Source organism: Lepus europaeus, chromosome 8 (genome assembly GCF_033115175.1).
Source record: "Lepus europaeus isolate LE1 chromosome 8, mLepTim1.pri, whole genome shotgun sequence".
NCBI lineage: Eukaryota > Metazoa > Chordata > Mammalia > Lagomorpha > Leporidae > Lepus > Lepus europaeus.
The window spans coordinates 59,485,755-59,507,317 of NC_084834.1; the positions used below are offsets into that span (position 1 = coordinate 59,485,755).

Genomic DNA, 21,563 nt, shown 5'->3' on the forward strand with positions numbered 1-21,563 from the left:
GGGCCAGACTGCACTCTTCTCTGTATCTCAGTTCCAACGTGTTCTCTTTGACCTGCCTCTCTCCTTGCTTCCCACTCTGCAAGGTACAGAGATGTGGAGGAGTTGGGTCTGCCTACCAGACCCCCAGGAAGTGTGAAAGCAGTGGTTGTAGGAGCCATGCAGAGAAGGCAGGAAGCAGAGTCCTGGCAGGGCAGCAAGAATCCAAAGAAGGGCCTCCCCTGGGTCTTCACCCATGCAGCCTAAATGGAAGAAGAGTCAGGAAGGAAAAGGGCTGACTGCACTTACAGCTCTTACCTGCTGCATCAAGCGCCTGTGATGGAGAGCTCTGTCAGCCCCGACTGAAGTCAGCAAGTGGAACACCCCACGTGCATAGTTATTTTTCATTCTCTTCCACAAGCAGAGTCTTAGCTATGCTTTTGGACCCAGAAGAACATTTTGAATAAAGTTTTGACAAATACTTTCCTGAGTTCCTAATATCATTTCATTTATTCACGTCTTTCTGAGGTAAAATCAAATCTTTCATTAATAGGGATGGAGACAAAACCCAGTAAGAACATTCACAAAAATTTTTAAAAGGATGGATTATGTCAAGCCAGGAGTGGGGAATTCACTGAACAATAAACACTTAAGTTGTGTTCAAGATTTCTTCAGGGCAGGATTCCTCCCCCATGGGGAAACAGTCATGCCAGAAAGTAAAATAGTAGCTTCTTTGTGGGCTTCCTTCTCATTGTTTTAGTGGCATAGTTGGGCACAACTGAAAGGGGAAATTCCAAAACATCCAACTCCAGTGGCTTCCTGTTTATCCTAAGCTAACTTTTTGGAAGATAGGGAGGGAAGGTGGAAGAGCCTGTTGCAAGGGCCCTACCACAGCTAGGGTCAAATCAATGAACTCGCAGACAGGCGGGCAGAGCAGACTTTGCAAACAGGCCTCTCTCAAGTCCTTCCCCCTGTAAAAGCGGGCAGGTGTCAGAGGGTTGAGCTTTTGGGATGGGATGGAGGCTGGGTCAGGTGCAGCCTTCTCTGGTTAGAGGAAATGTGGTATCAAGAGGGCTTCACGAATCCCAATAATAACCAACATTTGGTGCTGTCCAGGGCACCGGGTGGAAAGTGGGAGGCAGGAAGTAGAAAGGCTCAAGCTCCTTTCCGTGAGCCAGTCAGGAATTTAATTTCAGCCAATGTTGATTTGGGCAGAGTGTTAAGTCTGGGATTTCAGGCTGAATCAAACGTGTGAATCAACGTGGCCTTGTCCTTCAAGCGCTCACAGCTGAGTAAAATAGCTTTAGCACTCCTCGCGGGCTCTTAGAGCTTTTGTCTGGCAGTTATCCTGCGATTCTGGCACCTAAATTCATCCACGCTGTTCTAAAGACTGCAACAACACAGAGAAAGAAGGCACTGGACGGGGGTGGCGGAGGAATGACGCGGGCCTGGTGCCAGACGTGGGAGCGGTAGTGGTGCTGCCTGTGGGCAAGAGGCAGCCAAACCCGGCCCCCGCAGTGGCACCCTCGGGCTTGGCCCCTGCACGACGAGCCTGGGCAGTCCCAGCAGCTGGCCCTGCCATGCTGGGGCAAAGTCTAGGTTCCGCTTGGGCGAAACTGCGCGCCCGGCGCCCGCAGCCAGGGGGCAGAGTCCCAGCCCCTGCTCTACCAGCCACCTGGCGGCTCAGGCCCCACAGCTCTGGACCGGGTTGCGCCTTCTTCCTGGTCCTCTGGGCCTCCCGAGTCTGTTGAGCTCAAGTCTGCACGCCTGCCTTCCCCACCACGGGAGACAGACCAGAGGCCGGCGGGACACGCGGGTGGAGGCGCGGCAGGGAAGGCGGTGCGCGGGCGGAGACTGGAGCGGGGGATACAAGGGGCGCCGCGGCCCCGCCTCCACTCCCACCCCTCCATCCCCAGGACCCAGGGAACGCGGGAGCATGAACCAAACCCCGCAGCGCTGGCATGATGACATTCGCCCGCCTCGTGGTGGCTCTGATTTTAGGGGCCCTCTCAGAAGTGGCCAGCTTTGATCCGGTCCTCGGGTATCCCCTCCACCGCCGCCACCGCCATCGGTCCCCTATGGATCCCCAGGACACGTATTTCCTTCCTGATCGGAGGCAGCAACAGAGGACGCCTCCGCCACCCCTGGTCCCGCGCCCCCCGAGGGCGCTCCCGGCCCCGCGCCTACACGCCCTCCAAGCTGGGCACACGCCCCGGCCCCATCCCGGGGGCTGCCCCGCCAGCCAGCCGTGGGTCAATGTGACGGACTTCGGCGCCCCATGTCTGCGCTGGGCAGAGGTGCCACCTTTCCTGGAGCGGTCGCCCCCCGCGGGCTGGGTTCACCTGCGAGGACAGCGCCACAACTTTTGCCGGGGCTCAGATGGCGCGGGCAGCCCCTGGTGTTTCTATGGAAACATCCACGGCAAAGTGGACTGGGGCTACTGTGACTGCAGATATGGTGAGTGGCCTCTGGGCAGAGGCGACCAGGTGTCGGGACTAGCAGGGAGCTAGCCCTGCATGGGTGGGCGTGGAGGTCTCTTGGAGAGGCAGGGGATGTGGAGCTTAGGTTTGCACTGAGGGAGCTGCCACCCAGTTACCAGTAAAGCGGGTAGTGTAAGTTCAAATTGGCATGGCTGCTTGGTGTGAAGTTGTCAGGGGTGACAGTTTCTATGCTGGGTGCTTGGCTCTGAGTTCCTGGATGTAGTTTGTCTTCTGTTCACTAAGAGTATGTGTGTGGATGTGTGTGCCCGCACACGTGTGTTCGCATATGTGAGCACACATTGTGTGATTGTATGTGCGTTGCCTGTACATTATCTAGATCTCTAACTTGCTCTGAGAGTGTTACTATATTTATATAAAAGAGAGTGCAAAAGAAGACAGTTAACTACTTGTTTTGGAAAGTGAACTATTAAATCTAACATGACAATCAATAATCTTTCCTCCTTCCTATAGACCCTGGTTTTGGAAAAATGTGGTAGCATATTTGTTTGAATCCCACTCATGAACTCTATGTGAGATAAAATCCCCAGGCCAAATACAATGGTACATCCTGGGACACTGTATGGTACATGTTATCATTGAGAAGGAAGGGAAAGGCAAAAGGAATAGTAGCTCTTTGTACAGAAGCAACTTGATTTATCAAATGCAGTTTTCAAGAATGCCATTGTTTAGCTGCAAATGTTTATTTGTGGGAAATCCAGACTATTTGATAACACCCCATAGATAAAGTTGATAATGTGTTGGGTTTGTGGTAATATAAGCATCACATTAATAGATGTAATATCACATCACTATCTTTGAACAGTGCTTCATTTGGAATTGTGGTTTTGTTTAAAATCAGAGCTCTCCCTTTTCTGTAAAAACTAGGGAAGAAAGACTTTATGTCCTTCAAAGTTTGAATTTCCTTTCAAAAACAATTTTTGGCTGCTCTCCAACTGGGCTGTGGGGCAGGCATTTTGTGCTTTGGGGTCCTGAAACACGTTGTGCTTTGTACCTCCTGGAGGTAATTTGGAGGTAACCTTTCAGAGTGTCATTCTTTCCTTACAGAGATTTTATTTATCTGTGCCTTCAATTGCATTAGTGCTTTGAGTTAAAGGAAAATGATAGGAAGGTTAAGATCAATTATCCTTCATCCTAGAGAATGAAGTCATCGCTCTACTGGTGTCTCATGGACAGAATGCCAATGTGGCTATAAAAAATTTGAGGTGATATCAAACAAAGAGCCCTAGCATTATTTCACTATTTACTGTAAGAGAGTGCAGTAAAATTTCATGTTTAGCTCACACTCACACTGACCTTTCTTTTATTATGCTTAGCTTTATGTATGGTTAAAGGTGAAATATTAAGGAATAAATATATAGGAAAGGACATACGACTTCTTCCTTAAATACTAACACATGAAAAACAAATTTACAGTTTAAAACAATTATATTGCTGTCTGACACATTTTTCGGCTTTATATTCCAAATAAGGAGAATAGCTTGTTCTTGTTTTTCCTGCTACTTTACTCACTTTGAATAGAAATTTAAATCTTTGCAATGCCTTTATGCTCATAACTAACTTAGCAGACAAAACCCCAAACACTTCACAATAACCTTCTACTTCCTGGAATAAAGTGAATGAACATGAGAGAAACAGAAGAAGCCATCCAAGATGGGAGGTAAATGCTCTCCCTACCACTACAGAGTAGAAAACAATGGGCTAAGTAATAATTGAATTATTTTATCAGGCTCATTTTTTTTTTTTAAATCGGGTTGATTTATTTGAAAGGCAGAAAGAGAGAGAAACAAACTTCCATTTGATGGTTCTGTTCCAAAAAGGCTCAGGCTGGCCAAAGACAGGAGATTGGAACTCCATCTGGGTCTCCCACATGGGTGGCAGAGACCCAAGTACTTGGGCCATCTTTTGCTGCTTTCCCAAGTGCATTAGCAAGAAGCTAGATTAGAAGTGGAGTTACCAGGACTCCAACAGCGCTTAGATGGGCTGCCAGCCTTGCTGTCAGAGGCTTAACCTGGCCCCTAAACAGATTCCCATTCTTCATTTACTCCTTCAGCTTGCCTTGGGCAAACCCACATCTTTGAGATAAATGCTGTAGTCTAAATCATTTGGTATTTTCTGTTCCTACATCTCATTTAAGGGAGTAAGCAAAAGTATCATGGAATGGTGAACATATTGAATTGTGCTTTAGAATACTGGTGTCTGTTTGGCCTCTGCCAGTAGCTATGCAACATTGGGTAAGACCCTTTTACAGCTCTGACTTTCTCACCTGGAGAAAAGCAGGTTTTGAATAGGTTATTCAAAGGACTTTTCCAGTTCTGAGCATGCACATAAAGGATGTGGAGCCTTGCTCTGTGCTGGATGATGCACTGAGCATTTCTTGTGCATTTTCTCATTTGAGTCTCACAACAGCCTGATAAGGGAGTTCCTAAATTGTAATGATGAAAATACCAGAAGGCATATTATGAAGGGTGCAGGAGAAAACAGGATTGGATGTATAGATCTTCACTTCACAGCTCATTTTCTTCTAATTTTTTTACTTATATACACATGAAGAAATAGCTCGGCTGGGTAGGAATCCTCACTTTTTAGCTGTGAATTAGTCTAAAGGAAGAGAGAAAGGTATAATGATCATGACTTCCAGTGTCTTAGACTTTACAATTTCTCATTTTTTTTATTTTACAAAAAACCAGGCATAAGAACAATTTATAGTAATGACATCACACCATAATAAAACAAACCAGCAGCTGGAATTATGCATTTGGCTGTGTTGAGAGAAATGAGGAAGTTGGTGTTTCTGGGTGGAGAGTTGGTGGAAGACCCACTGAAGGATCAGGGTGGGGAATTCAGGTGAGTCAGGGCAGGGTGCAGATATTCTAGAGGCTCACATGTCAGAGAGGAAAAAAGGTGATGCTTGGGCCCTGGTTTCATAAAACTTTCAAGTCAGTGATAACCAGTCTGGGCGGTGGCATGGCCTGAATCAGCCAAAGGAGGGCATTTTCATAAAGCATTGAAATCCTCTAAATGCAAAGATTCCTGGGACTAGCCTCAGAGACCCTGAGCAATTCTCAGCTCTGGATCAGGACTGGAACATGCATTTCTTTCTTTTTTTTTTTTTTAAGATTTATTATTTATTTGAAAGTCAGAATTACATAGAGGCAGAGGCAGAGACAAAGAGGTCTTTCATTTGCTGGTTCACTCCTCAAATGGCAGCAATAGCCAGAGCTGGGCCAATCCAAAGCCAGGAAGCAGGAGCTTCTTCAGGATCTCCCACTTGGGTGCAAGGGCCCAAGAACTTGGGCCATCTGCCACTGCTTTCCCAGGCCATAGCAGAGAGCTGGATCAAAGGTGGAGCAGCCAGGGACTCGAACAGGCGCCTTTATGGAATGCCTGCTCTGCAGGCAGCAGCTTTACCCACTATGACACAGCGCCAACCCCTGGAGCATGCATTTCTGATGAGCAGGCAGGTGATTTGGAAGCTGAAAACTCTGTATCATAGTCAGAGGAAACCCATGAGAGGCCCTGAGAAGCCACCTATAAATGGTAGTGGTGCTGATGATGGGAACTGCTGAGCCCAGCTTCCTATGACAGCCTTGGTAGTGGGCTCAAGAGCAAGGGAAAGCATGCCGATGTAGCTTTTTGTGTGGTTTAAGAAAATGGCACCACTGGGTGCTATTGACAAGTTGCGGAGATTACAACAGTCTAGCACTTATGAATGTACTTATGAAATGAACGTGAGCCAGTCAGGTTTTTTTGGTTGTTTTTTTTCCAGATTTCCACAAGAAGAATTAACATTTTCCCCAGCAGTACTTTGCAACACATTAGTGCTTTCTGACAAGAAAGGGCAATCACTTTTCCAGTCTTGAGGTGGTATGGTAGATGGGGCAACTTGCCTGACACTGTGCTAGGGACTTGCTTTTTTACAAGCTTCTGAGTGGAATTCAACCATAGATGGCTGATGACCAGTATGTGACACAGGTAGAACAAATGACAAAGCGTAACAATTAAGATTTTTGCAGGTGAGGATGACTCATAGATCCGGCTCTTTTTGTGTCTTGCTAATCTGTTCATATTTACCTACCCACCCCAAAACTCTTGACTCAAACAGAGACAGCAGACAGGTGGATCTAGCATTGTAGTTTATAGGTCTCTTTGTAGTCCATCTGTTGTTTGAAGAGAATCCTAATTCAGACAGCAGCAGACCACCTTCCTTTTTAAAATACAGTGTCTTGATTCTATGTAGCAGATGTTGAAAAACATTTATTAGCACTTCTAGATTTTACGTATTTTCTGGTTGGATTTTAAATCTTGAGTTCAATCTGTTTTCAGAAAAAGATAGTTGCAAAATACTTAAAATTGGGACATTTTCTGACTCTTTAACAGCATGAAGATTATTTTTAAGAAGAAAATAAGATATATAATTTGTATTGCTCTTCACAAACTATTGCCCAGGACTGTATATACTTGTGTAGTCACTGCCGTGTGTGTATTAAGGTAACCTTTGTAAAAGTAATTCGACTTATAATGGTGAGGGCTGGCTGAAATATCCCGCAGTGAGGTACTACTCACAGGTACCTTCATTTGATAATGTGGTGGATTTAATGCAGCTGCTAACATCATAATTATAGACTTTATAAAGATGTGAAAATGATCATGATCGTATTAAAGGGAAAAGATGGATACAGAATGTTTATATGTTATGAGTGAAGATAACAATGCTTGTGGATAGTTTGGAAGATAAAACAAATGATAATTATGAATTTGAGTATGGGAATGGCTGTGGCTTGATCACTTTGGTGTTGATGGCAGTGAATAGACACCCTAGTTCAAAATGACTGACGCAGTGAGGAGGCAGGTTGTCTATCTGCCCATCTAATGAACGGCCTCCAACACTGTACAGTTCTGTTCTTCTGCAGTTCTTTTGGCTCCTCTGTCTTTGTCATTAGTCTGGAAGTTACACTAGGCTTCACCTAGTGTTAGAAGGACCTTCAGAAGAGAGACCTGCCTTTAGGATGTCCCTTTGTTTTTGAAAGGCAGGGAGAGAGAAGGAGAGAAATGGAGAGATTTTCTAATTCTCTCATTCACTCCCCGGATACCCTCAATAGCCCAGGCTGGGCCAGGCCAAAGCCAGGAGCCAGGAACTGCATCCAGGTCTCTGATATGGGTGGTAGGCACCCAGACACAAGCAGGAAACTGGATCAGAGTGGAGGTGGGACTCAATCCCTGGTACTCCCAATGTAAGATGAGGGTGTCCCAAGCAGTGGTTGGGATGACAAGCAGTGGTGGGCAGCCATGCTGTGTCACAGTGCCACCTCAAATATGTCTCTTTGAAAGTACAAGGAAACCTCCTTGGAATTTATCCAGACTTCCTCCCACATTTTATTGGTCAAGACTCAATAAAATACTCCTTCCTGTTTCTCTGGGAGGCTATCCACTTGCCATGATCGCCTGGCTTAATCAGCACTACCACTGAATCAGCTGCAATTCTGCTGGCCAAGGAGAGGGCAGAGCATTTGTTAGGGAGAAACAGTAGGTTCTGCTGAGGAATATGGCTCGGGTTTGTCCTTATATCTGCAAAATTTAATGTAATTAAAAATAAGTAATTTAAAATTGTGCTGTAAAATGCTACCTCCATTTTTTAAATCTCCAACTAGATGAATAATAGTAAAACATACATTTTGTTGTTAAAAGATATCCTGTTTTAAGATGTAGTGTGTAGGCAAATACTGGAAAATTTATTTCTGGAATGAATATTTGCATAATTATTAGGAATACTGAAGTTAGTTTAGTTGTTAGGTAAACATGAAATAATTATAATTTTTAATTTTTTCCCCCACAGAAGTTAACAAAGGGAATGCTCTGAAGCCTCTCTCCTTAGTAAGCATGTGTTCAGTTGTGAACTAACTATATGAACAGTTTGGTTTAGACTGCCTTCTACATGGTTGACACACTGTGGTTAGAAAATCAGAGGTTGGGCCGGCGCCGTGGTTCAATAGGCTAATCCTCCGCCTGCAGCACCGGCACCCCGGGTTCTAGTCCCGGTTGGGGCTCCGGATTCTGTCCCGGTTGCCTCTCTTCCAGGCCAGCTCTCTGCCATGGCCCGGGAGTACAGTGGAGGATGACCCAAGTGCTTGGGCCCTGCACCCCATGGGAGACCAGGAGAAGAACCTGGCTCCTGGCGCCTGCACACCGGGTTCTAGTACCGGTTGGGGCGCCGGATTCTGTCCCGGTTGCCCCTCTTCCAGGCCAACTCTGCTGTGGCCCGCGAGTGCAGTGGAGGATGGCCCAAGTGCTTGGGCCCTGCACCCCATGGGGGGTCGACCAGGAGAAGCACCTGGCTCCTGCCTTCGGATCAGCGCGGTGCGCCAGCCGCAGCGCACCAGCCGCAGTGGCCATTGGAGGGTGAACCAACGGTAAAGGAAAATCTTTCTCTCTGTCTCTCTCTCTCTCACTGTCCACTCTGCCTGTCAGAAAAAAAGAAAATCAGAGGTTGTTTACTTTTGTCTTTTTAGCAGCTTGTTTTTCCAGGGCAGTCCCCTCCTCCTGAGGCTTCCTGCATATCGGTGCAACAATGTCAATAAAACTGTATTGTATGCAAAGCTCTAAAGAAATGAGATCCTCTCACCCCTCAAAGCTACAAATGCACATTTATCCTGGATATGCTTTACTTAGAGGGGACACAAAGAGTGGAAAATACTTGTGTGTGTAAGAGCAAGAACAGGTTTTATTCATTAAATGTGTACTGTGCTGGCATTAGGTATATGATTGACAAAGATAAATTGAAAGCCATGGATTCCCATTCTCTAGCTGAGGTGTCAGAAGACTATTAAGCATTTTCATTTCCTCCCCTGTGGTATGTGCTCTGGGAGACAGATAAGAGGATTACAATTCAGTTTTAATTTCATCATTTAGTGCTGCACAGAAATATAGTAGTGCTGTATCATTTGCTTATGTGCAGGAACACCTAATTTGTGAAATTTTCCACCAGGCTTATATGCATATATTGTTGGCATACCATAAATTAACCATGGACTGAGTATTCTTTTTATGATATTGTATAATGTTTTAAACTAAGGAATAATTCATAAGATGTATAAATTCCCAAATGAGCACAATATAAATGGGTGAAATCGCTTATTCAGAAGATGTGCTTTCATTTTGAACTAGACTAATTCATATTTTTCACAGCATCAAAGGTTTCAGCATGAATAATAAATGAACAATTAATATGAATTATAGATGTGAACTAATGGAGGCAAATATAATTCAGTTGGGTATTGGTTTAGGGTAATGTCCTGTATGTTAAAAGGTTACATTGTTTCATTTTGACATGTGATGTTTTGAATAAAATGTGTTTTACAATGAAAAAAAGTTAAATGAAAAGTTATTTTAGTTAAAACAGTGTACCTAAGTACTGTCAAATGTGGTATAGAAAGAAAATAATATCAAAATTAACCTAGTATCCTTCATTGTGCTTAAAAATTTCAACTGCATCTCCACTCAAGTTTTTTTTTTTTTATAATATTGTGTGTTTTTTGGTATATTTTAAAATTAAGACAGCAAATGGTCATGTAGTATATTTTCCCAGAATTGCCTTTGGTGTAAAAATATGCATTATACAATGTCACATACATATACTAAATTGGCTAACATGTAATGGAATTTTTCTACTCTTTTGAATAGCTCTTAAGTTGAAATGTCTTTATCACTCACAACTTTAAGTAGATTTTTTGTCAAGGATCTTCACAATAACTTGACATTGCCTGTATGCATTCTTTTCATTCTACCAGAAATAGAAATAACTGAAATTAGTTATTTAGTGCATAGGTGAAATTCATTAATAGATCAGCAAGAATTTTTGTGATAACATGAAATTTTTTTGGCTGTCCATGAAACAGATTTTTAAATATTCTAAAAAGTACTTATTACTGATTCTTTCAGAGAACACTGCTGGATGGGGCCTGTTTCTTTTGTTTTTCTCTTCAAATGAGTAAATGCTGTTCTGTAAATAAATTAATTGGTTAAACAATTGTACCTTTTCATTTGCTTTATTTTGGAATGAGCTGGATTTACAGAATCAAGGTAGCTTATTTGGTTCTTTCCTGATATTTCTTTTAGGCTTCCTTGATGTCTAGAAAGAGCCCAAGAAGGCAGAACACTACAAAGGTTCTATTTATTTGTTAGGGCTGCCATAACCAGTTTCTCACACTGAAGCTTTATTGCGTCACAGTTCTGGAGGCTGCGATTCCAAGACCAACATGACTGCTGGGCTGACCTCCCTTGAAGTCACCAGGAAGCATCTGTGCTAGGGTCCTCTTCTAGTTTCTCCTACTCCCTCAGCTTGTGGGACTGCAACTCCCCAATTCATATGGCATACCCCGAGTGGGTGTGTCTTGTGTCCAAATTGCCCCTTTGTTTAAGAACACAGCAGTCATACTGGATTAGTGACCATCATAAGCAAATTTCTGTAACATGAATATTTTAAAATCTCTTCCCTTTATAAAACTATGCATCTTATCTACAGAGAAGAAAAGTAATTATAGGGTTGCATTGTGGCACAGGTTAAGCTGACACTTGCAGCACCAGCACCCCATAGAAGCACTGCTTTTCTTCTGATCCAGCTCCCTGCTCATGTGCCTAGGAAGGCAGCAGAAGATCATCCAAGTGCTTGGGTCCCTGTCACCATATGAGAGTCCCTAACAGAGGTCCTGGTTCCTGGCTTTGGCCTGGCCCAGCCATGACTGTTGCAGCCATTTGGGGAGTCAGCCAGTAGAAGGAAAATCTCCCTTTCCCTGTTTCTCTCTCTGCCTTCCTGCTTTTCAAATAAATAAACACATAAGTCTTCTTAAAATAAAAAAATTAAAATAATTATAAACTAAAATGACAGTTAAACATTTTTGGCAAGGAATTAAGATAGTAGAATTCTAACCCTTGTTGCTCACTGGAAAATGTTGCCGTTATGTAGCTGTAAGACAACCAGTAACAGTTAACCCTTTGTTTTGGTAGCCATTCATTTTGTGAACTCTGGTGGCTCCTCTCCATGACATGACATCATATATAGTATTGCAGTTCTAGACTTTCTTCCTATACATTTGTTGTGCTAAGTGTCATTAACCTATAAAATCTGTTTGCAACTTCAAATTTTAAATCATTATTATTAACACATTTTTAGAAAGTTATATATAGGATGGAAGAGCTTTCATCAAATTGGCATTTGAGAGACTTTAGGACAGTGCAGCCCTGGCTCCACCAGGGTGTGGTCCAGAGACATTATAACTGTGACTTTGAAGAAGGAGCATGGCAGAATGCTTGACTGAAGTAGGAAAGGGTAAGGGAAGGAAGAGAGATCAATTCTTAATAATAATTGATCAATATTTATCAAACAAAGAATTTGGCCTAACATTTATGCAAAAAATTTTATTTTTAAGTATAACAGCAGAAATTAGTTAACCTGACTTACTTTTGTAGATTTCTTTATTGTTCCAGCCTTTCTTTTCATTGTGCTAAGGTTATTGCCCTTTCTCCATCTTGTAATTGGGTACCTATAAATTTGTGCAGATGTGTGTATACACACACATAGTACAACTACAAATTTTTACAGCCCGTTGGAGAAATCAGCCCTCACTGAAGGATCAACATCAAATGGAGCCTCACCAGAAAGCTACTTCTCTCCTGTTCTACAGTGTACAGAAACTCTTCACGCTGTCTTGGACTTCTGCCTGCCTTGTTTAGTCCCATTTAACATTTGGTATACTTCAAATACAGTGTTGAAATGCCAACATGATATAAGGCATAAAATAATACTACTGCTACTAATAATAATGCTTATTGTGTTTCTGGGTCTTAGGTGTAGAGGTAGGGGTGCAGTAGCAAGGGCAGGGATCTAGACTTGTGGGATATAGCACATAGGATACAGCACATAAAGCATGAATTGAGGGAAATGAGGTCCAATAAAATTTTTTAAAATTATTTATTTTTCATTTTATTTGAAAGGCAGATAAACAAAGAAGGAGAGATCTTGCATCCACTAGTTCATTCATTCCCCAAATGCCCACAAAAGCCCGGGCTGTGACAGGACAAAGCCAGGAGCCTGGAACTGAATCTGGGTCTCCTACCTGTGTGGCAGAGAGGCGAGTACTTGAGCCATCACCACTGCCTCAGTAATAGGAAGTTGGAATCTGCAGTGCAGTTGAGACTGGAATACAGGCGCTGTGATATGGGATGCAGGTGTCCCACACAGTAGGAATTAGCAGTTTTGAAGACCTTAAACACCTTAACCATTCCAAGAGAGTAAATGCAGGAAGAACAAAATAAAGCCAGAAAAATTGAAAACTACTATTTTTCTTAAATGTGTCTATTTTACAAGGATACTTGAAAAAGTTCATAGAAAAATGGAATGAAAAGATAAGCTTATTTAGTGCAGAAATATTTAATTTCTTTTTAAATTTTTTTAATTTTTAACTTTTATTTAATAAATATAAATTTCCAAAGTACAACTTTTGGAATACTATGGCTTTCCCCCCCATAACTTCCCTCCCACCCGCAATCTTCCGATCTCCCACTCCCTCTCCCATCCCATTCACATCAAAATTCATTTTCAATTCTCTTTATATACAGAAGATCAATTTAGTATATACCAAGTAAAGATTTCAACAGTTTACACCCACACAGAAACACAAAGTATAAAGTATTTTTTGAGTACTAGTTAATTTACATTGTGCAACACATTAAGGACAGAGATCCTACATGGGGAGTAAGTGCACAGTGACTCTTGTTGATTTAACAGTTGACACTCTTATATGGCGTCAGTAATATTTTGAAAGCCATACATACTTTTTTCATAGGATGCATTTTTATGAACTTTTTGAAGACCTCTAGTAAATTGTGTGCTCAAGTTGTTACTGCTTTACACCATATTATTATGCAGATAAAAACATTTTTAAAAAAAGATGTTCCATATAATTATTTGAATATTTGAGGGTTTCTTAGTATTATATATATATATATATATATTTTAAAATTTTTTGACAGGCAGAGTGGACAGTGAGAGAGAGAGAGAAAGGTCTTCCTTTTTGCCATTGGTTCACCCTCCAATGGCCGCTGTGGCTGGCGCACCGCGCTGATCCGATGGCAGGAGCCAGGTGCTTCTCCTGGTCTCCCATGGAGTGCAGGACCCAAGCACTTGGGCCATCCTCCACTGCACTCCCTGGCCACAGCAGAGAGCTGGCCTGGAAGAGGGGCAACCGGGACAGAATCCGGTGCCCCGACCGGGACTAGAACCCGGTGTGCTGGCGCCGCAAGGTGGAGGATTAGCCTAGTGAGCCGCGGCGCCGGCCTAGTATTATATATTGTTAGAGTATACTCACGGTGAGTCTAAGGTAGCTTGGCTTCTTCAGAATACTTGAGGAATTGTTGTGGCTCTCAGTAAAGGATAAACTGCTAGGCAAGAGTATGTGCATTTGGGCTGAGGCTGAGGGTATGGGTGCTGGGAGTGGAATTTGATAGAGAATCTACCAGTGAGTAACTTGCAAACTGACTCTTCAGAATTGCAAATACTTGTGTTCATTTGGTAAAGAAAAGTTGGATTAGCTTTCTCCATTTCTTACCATTTAGCAGATAAAGCTGAATGAACCCAGGATTTCACAGCTTGTTTGTAGCAATTAAGAAAGGGTGGTACAGCTGATAGTTGACCTGGAAATGCGTTCCTGCTCTGTAATTCCCATTGTAATGTGGTGGTCATAATTATACTTTACTGGGTGTATTCTCCTTCTCATATTTGAGTTCCTCAGTCATTTAGATGACACTTATGTCATTTCTTCTTGGGAACTTACTGAGCTAGGTACTGCTTTGAATTTTAGGGTGGTTATTTAACATGAGTGAGTAGAGTTCCAGTTTGTTTTCATTACTAGAACTTTTTAAAATCCTTTTTGTTTTTTAAAGATTTTTTTATTTATTTGAAAGTCAGAGTTACACAGAGAGAAGGAGAGGCGGGGGGGGGGGGGGGCGGAGAGAAGAAGTCTTCCAACCGCTGGTTCACTCCCAGTTGACCCCAAGGGCCAGAAATGCGCTGATCCAATGCCAGGAGCCAGGATCTTCACCTGGGTCTCCCATGCGGTTGCAGGGACTCAAGGACTTGGGCCATCTTCCACTGCTTTCCCAGGCCATAGCAGAGAGCTGGATTTGAAGTGGAGCAGCCAGGGACTCGAACCAGTGCCCATATGTGATGCCATAGTGCTGGCCCCTCCAACCCTTTTGATGTGAGTTAGCTGCTGGTTGTGAAGAAATTAATAATAAAAAAAAACCCTTAATTTACATATAATTTTTTTTTTTGACAGGCAGAGTGGACAGTGAGAGAGAGAGACAGAGAGAAAGGTCTTCCTTTGCCATTGGTTCACCCTCCAATGGCCGCCGCGGCTGGCGCGCTGCGGCTGGCGCACCGCACTGATCCGATGCCAGGAGCCAGGTGCTTCTCCTGGTCTCCCATGGGGTGCAGGGCCCAAGCACTTGGGCCATCCTCCACTGCACTCCCTGGCCACAGCAGAGAGCTGGCCTGGAAGAGAGGCTACCGGGACAGAATCCGGCGCCCCGACCGGGACTAGAACCCAGGGTGCCGGCGCCGCAAGGTGGAGGATTAGCCTAGTGAGCCGAGGAGTCGGCCCAATTTACATATAATTTTAAATCATGTCCATTTGAGTTGAACGAATGGATTCTTTGAAAAACTACTAGTATTTATGACATGCATCAGATTCAGTCTGTAGGAGTTTTGTAATCAAAAAAGATCTCAAATTCAATTGAATTCTTCATAGTTCTTTAAAAAATATTTTGTAGGTCACACTTTTCACTGAGCTGTACTGAGCTTTGGTTTTATTCAGTTGTCACTACAATGAAATTCCTAAGACAAGCTACTTATGAGGAAAGGAGGTTTATTTTAGCTCATAGCTTTGAAAGGTCACTGTGGACAATCAGCTTTTGGTGATTGTGTTTTTGCTGGCAGAGTCCTGAAGCAGCACAGAGTGTCACATGGCCAGGGGGAGTACACCTTCTGTTTGCCTCTCCTTATAAAGCCGCCATGATTCACAAATAGGGAACTAACCCCCAACAACCTAATCTGATCTGGTTACTTCCTAAAGGCCTTACATGTAAAAACTATAGTTGAACGAAGTTCCTACCCACTCAGTATTGTTAACATAAGACTGGGGACCAAGCATTTAATATATGAGTTTTTAGGAGGAACATAGAAGCTAATTTCAATACCATAGCAACTTCCACTTGCTTGGTCTCAATTAAAGAAGTTTAGAATGTATGAATGGTTTTTAAGTGAGCTATCCTGTAAATGACTCATACCTGTGCTTTTCTGAACAATCAGGAGTAGGCAGTACAATGCTTGCCTCTTTTATTATTGCCTTTTGTTTGAGTTAAAGGAGGCCTTGTTTTGGTCATGAGAAAGAAAGTATGATTTTCCTCTATGCTTACATTTCTTTTTAAAGATTTATTTTATTCGTTTGAGCAACAGAGTTAGAGAGAGGAGAGAGAGATCTTCCATCCTCTGATTCACTCCTCAATGGCCAGGGCTGGACCAGATTGAAGCCAGAAGTCAGAAGCCTCTTCCCTTCTCTCACATCAATTCAGGGGCCCAAGCACCTGGGACATCTGCTTTCCCAGGCACATTAGCATGAAGTTGGATTGGACCTGGGGCAGCTGGGACCCAATTTGATGCCCATATGGGATGCCGGCACTGCAGGCAGTGGCTTAACCCACTATACCACAGTGCCGACCCCCATGATGCTTACATTTCTTAAGGATGATGAAGTGGGAAATAATTGCAGTGAGTGATTAAACCAATACAAAGAAAATGAATGGCTAATTTGTGAATCTGGTATTTTTGTAAAATTATTATAAAGCCATTCGTAGCAACTTTGAGATATATGAATTATGCTAACCTTTTTTTAGGACTCCATTCCTTTACCTATAAAAAAGAAATGCCTATAGGTGATTTCTAAACAGAATTTTAAGAAATTTTTAAATTGGCTCCATGATTCTTTCTAAGTGTCCTAGTTGCCACCTCCCAGTACCCACTCTGTACCCAGTTCCAGTGAAAAGAGGAATGTAGGAGCTTGATCTCCACATAAGGGATCCACAGTGAACATATTAAGACTTAATACATTATGTTTCCCAGAGGTGCTTGAATTTAAATTTTGGCCCTTTTAAACACCAAAAATAATGAATCAAATTGTACGCTTTGGGAAAGTTTAATGGGGATGATACTGAAGACATGGTGATTCCAGGAGATTCAATAATTATCTCAAACCACTCTACTTAGTGGCTATTTTCCTAAGACTAACATTAGGCAGTGTTTTCAAAACTAACAAATTTTTGACTCATTGATTTTGTAGTCCGTACTACAGTCTTTAGAATTTTCGTGACTACTGTGTCAAAATGCCAGCCCCTGCTTGAGTTTACAAGTGGAGAGAGCACTTTATTTTTATTCTCCTTTTATAGATAAACAAATCAAATAAAAGCAAGGTATAATAAGCTAATTACAGCTAGTTTCTAAGCTGAGCATTTCACGTTTCTGTGTTTCTTATGATCTCTTGTGCTAATGGGTGGTAATGCGTAAATGATAAAAACTTCATGTGTGATATAATCTAATATTTGAGATGCAAGATCTCGTATTAGTCATACTCTTCTATTTTTCCTTTTTGTAATTATAATGGATCCCTTGTTTGCCTAGATAAAAAAGAGAATATAATTCACATTTTAATATTAAGATGTCAACTTCACAAACAAAGAGGAAATTTCTAAACTCTCAAAGAAGTTGCCCAGTGGAGACTAAATCATTCTGACTGGATCTCTCACCATTTAAGTGTAAAGATCCTGCTAGCCCAGGACTGGCTCAGAATAGTCAAATTATTTGTCATCAAAGGGCTTTGGGATTCTTTTCCTCTTTAGGGTCCGTACGACTTCGTGGTGGCAGAAATGAATTTGAAGGCACAGTGGAAGTGTACGCAGGTGGAACTTGGGGCGCCGTGTGTAGCAGCGACTGGGATGATTCTGATGCGTCGGTCATTTGTCACCAGCTGCAACTAGGGTGAGTCTACAAATAGAGACTGAGAATGATATTGGACACTGGTCATTGCTGCGGAAATGTTGCATCTCCTTTCCTTACCGTCACTTTCTTTATTCCCAGTTTCCACAAATGAGCTATCAAGAGAGGGGCTCAAATGGAAAGGAGTTGTCTGTTGTTCAAATGTACTTCATGGGTTATTACCCCTGCTGAACTAAGAAATGGGCAAATGCTAAGTAGGCAAAAGTTAAGAGCACGTTGAAAGAAAAAAAACAAAAACAGTTTATTTACTTGAAAGGCAGGGAGAGAGAGAAAGAGAGACAGAGAATGAGAATCTTCCATCTGCTGGTGTGCTCCCCAACTGCCTGCAACAGCTGGGGCTGGGCCAGACGAAGTCAAGAGCCTGGAACTCAATCCATGTCTCCCCTACAGGGATGGCAGGGACCCAAGTCCTTAGGCTATTACCTGCTGCTTCTCCGGGAAAGCATTTTCTTCTTTGCATTTAACAAAATAATTGTTTAGGCCTAGGAACCAAGTAATTTGATTGTGAGAATAACAATTTCTTCGTAGCCTGCACAGCCCTAAGTTGCAATTAAGCTTTTAACTTTTTTTGGCCATCCACAAATTCTGCTTTTGTATATCCTGTGATTGATAAGGGGTGAGGTCCCAGGCCTTGGGTTTCTGCCCTGGGAGGTCCCATGAGAGATGGCAGCTTCTATCTGCCTCCTCCATGTCTAACCATCCTGAGGAACAGCTCATCCAGGCACTAACTTACCTTATAGCCCTTGGCACTGTCTTTAAAATGCATCAGTGTATACTGACTCTCACCAGTCTCAGCGTCTTAATGCCATATGCCATAGGGTTTCATCAGATGAAGAAAGCTCCATTTTGGAAGAAAGGATTTTGTTTTTGTTGTTCTTATTGTTCTGTTTCTGTGTCTCATTTATTTTTTTTGAGTGCCCATACCATATGTTTTTCTTAGCCCTCGTCTTTAGAAAGCATGGAAAATATCTTGTTCTGGAAAACATCTTGTTTTAAAAAATGGAAGTGTAGGCTGGCGCCGCGGCACAATAGACTAATCCTCCGCCTTGCGGCACCGGCACACCGGGTTCTAGTCCCGGTAGGGGCGCCAGATTCTGTCCTGTTGCCCCTCTTCCAGGCCAGCTCTCTGCTGTGGCCAGGGAGTGGAGGATGGCCCAAGTGCTTGGGCCCTGCACCCCATGGGAGGCCAGGATAAGTACCTGGCTCCTGGCTTCGGATCAGCAAGGTGCGCCGGCCGTGGCAGCCATTGGAGGGTGAACCAACGGCAAAGGAAGACCTTTCTCTCTGTCTCTCTCTCACTGTCCACTCTGCCTGTCCAAAAAAAAAAAAATGGACATGTAAAAGGCTGAAAAACAGCTTTCTGATTTACAATATTTTGGGTTAATAGTAAACGAGTGCCAATATTGAATATGATGATACAGACAAAGAGGTAGGGCTTTAATCTGTGAGATTCTTCCTGTCTTCTCACTGGGAATATTGAGGAATGAGAAATTTAGTAAGGGCAAACCCAGGAGGTCTAATTTTTCTTCAGGACTTCAATGCTATTAGAACAGCAAACAGGGTTAATGAATGAAATGAAATTTAATTAACTACTCTTTTAATGAGACTAAGTATAACCCAGCATGAAAGAAACAGAAAGGCCTGAGTCTCTGAAGTGCTATGGTGCTTGGAAATGGTAATTACTGATTTCATCCATCTATGTTTAATTGGCAATCAGTTGTTGGCAGTTGGGCATAAAGAATGTTGATTTGAAGATTTTCCTTTGAGGATCAGGAGATATAAAAACTTTGGATGCTGGTGATAGTGTCTTCTTTCATATTCATACTTCATGCACATTTGTTAAGCTTGAAAACCAGAAAATAATACTATTTCCTATGAGACACAAAGAGAGCAAGAACACTCTAGTAGTGCTGTCAACTGCAGAGTGGTTGCTAGTCTTGATTAATGAAAGAATGTAAGCTGCCATTCTGCAGATGTAAATATTAGATAAGACAATGCTCTTGTTTAGATCATCTCCCAATAGTCCATTAAAAAATTGCAGAGTAGAGCAGAGCAACTCAGCTCTATTGTGTAAAGACACATTTCAGATTTTAAATATATCCCAGATGTTTACTGTTTGGTTGATGGAAGCTATAGCCATGGAGACCACTGTTGAGATTATCATGTTAATCAAATGAACGCTTAATCTTTTTCAAATTTGATATCAAGTGGTATATATCAAAGGATACCTCCAAAAGTATGTGGGCAGATGATCTGAAAGCAGAGCCCATCTGCGTGTGATTTTGTTAACCTGTTTCAAAGTCCTGTGAGCAAATATTATATTTAAGATTTCACAATTTTAAACGGGTTGCCTCCCTTGATATTGTACTCAGATGTGATAATAACTATCATTTTTGATATGCAAACCTAGAATATTGGCATTAGCGAGAATCTTAAAGCATCCAGACTTCTTGTTTCACACGTTAGAAGGCAGAGCCTTGGCCGGCGCCGTGGCTCAACAGGCTAATCCTCTGCCTTGCGGCGCCGGCACACCAGGTTCTAGTCCCGGTTGCCCCTCTTCCAGGCCAGCTCTCTGCTGTGGCCAGGGAGTGCAGTGGAGGATGGCCCAAGTGCTTGGGCTCTGCACCCCATGGGAGACCAGGAGAAGCACCTGGCTCCTGCCATCAGAACAGCGCAGTGCGCCGGCCGCAGCGCGCTACCGCGGCGGCCATTGGAGGGTGAACCAACGGCAAAAGGAAGACCTTTCTCTCTGTCTCTCTCTCACTGTCCACTCTGCCTGTCAAAAAAAAAAAAAAAAAAAAAAAAAAAAGGCAGAGCCTTAGAGACTTGTAGCTCAGGGTGACTTTTAGCTGAGTCCAGACCAGAATCTCAGCTTCACTGGGCCTTTTGACATAACTTCTTACACAGAGCCACGCTGGCTCTCTTTTCTATCTGTAGTGCTTGCCCATTTTCTTCTAAATCAGCCACAGAGAATAAAGGCACATATTGTACAAAATGATTGCTGCAGATAAACTCAGATTCTGATCTGATATTTTTATTTCCTAGAAATTTATGTGATCTTGCATGATTTTTTTCCTTTCACATTCATCTCTATTGATTTTTTTTCATTTTTAAAAATCCAAATACTTTGATCCAAAACTTTGTCTGCATTTGATAAATCTAATCTAGATCACTGTACTTCCAGAGGTAAAGGAATAGCAAAACAAACTTCCTTTTCTGTACTGGGCCTTATTCCTATTTATTGGAGCAATGTCCATTGCCGTGGAGATGAAGAAAATATACTTCTGTGTGAAAAAGACATGTGGCAGGGTGGGCCGTGTCCTCACAAGATGGCAGCTGCTGTTACCTGCAGCTCTTACCATGGTAAAAAAAAATATTTTCTTGTTTTACTTTCATTGTGTTTTAAACATGATTTCAGATGATAAAAATGTCTTATTTAAATAATTTCCTTTAAAAGTTTAAATAAAGAAATAAATCCAAATGATCATATCCTATTTTCAAATCTTCAGTATGAATACATCTGAAAGCATGAATTCCATTTGATTTTCAAATAGTATCTCACTTTAACCTATTTTGTATATAAATTGCTTATAGAAATATTATATCCTATACATGTAATACAATGTACTATATATGGAAATACTTATTTTAGTAATAGAATGTCATGATAAAATCAAGATAGAAAAATCTTGAAATCAAATATAAAATAAACCAACTGCAATAAAATATTTTCAATTTGTATAATGATTATAATCATGATATCATTATTTTCCTTTGGGTTGTAGATAGCATATTCCTCAAAAATGCATTGTTGTCTTGAATAATGGCTTCCTGTAAGCTCCATGTACTAGATATATGGTTATTAACAGTATGGTTGAAATATGCAGAGATATACGTTCACCTGAGCACCAATAATACCCTAAAAAGCAAACTTGCTTCCAATAATCTGCAGTTTTTGAGGTGTCTTTTCTGGTTTCTGAGGTTGC

The 21,563-nt window shown here is 42.3% G+C and overlaps 1 protein-coding gene across 1 annotated transcript in view; it reads left to right on the plus strand.

Annotated features, from left to right (window-relative positions):
- Positions 1-1,673: 1,673 nt before the first annotated feature.
- PRSS12 (serine protease 12) overlaps positions 1,674-21,563 on the plus strand; it is a 72,013-nt gene continuing 52,123 nt past the window's right edge. The window contains exons 1-3 of the mRNA XM_062199701.1: positions 1,674-2,433; positions 17,421-17,559; positions 20,762-20,940. Of these exons, the coding sequence (XP_062055685.1) occupies positions 1,938-2,433; positions 17,421-17,559; positions 20,762-20,940 (814 nt within the window). The 5' untranslated portion in view covers positions 1,674-1,937. The remainder of the gene's footprint in view (positions 2,434-17,420; positions 17,560-20,761; positions 20,941-21,563) is intronic.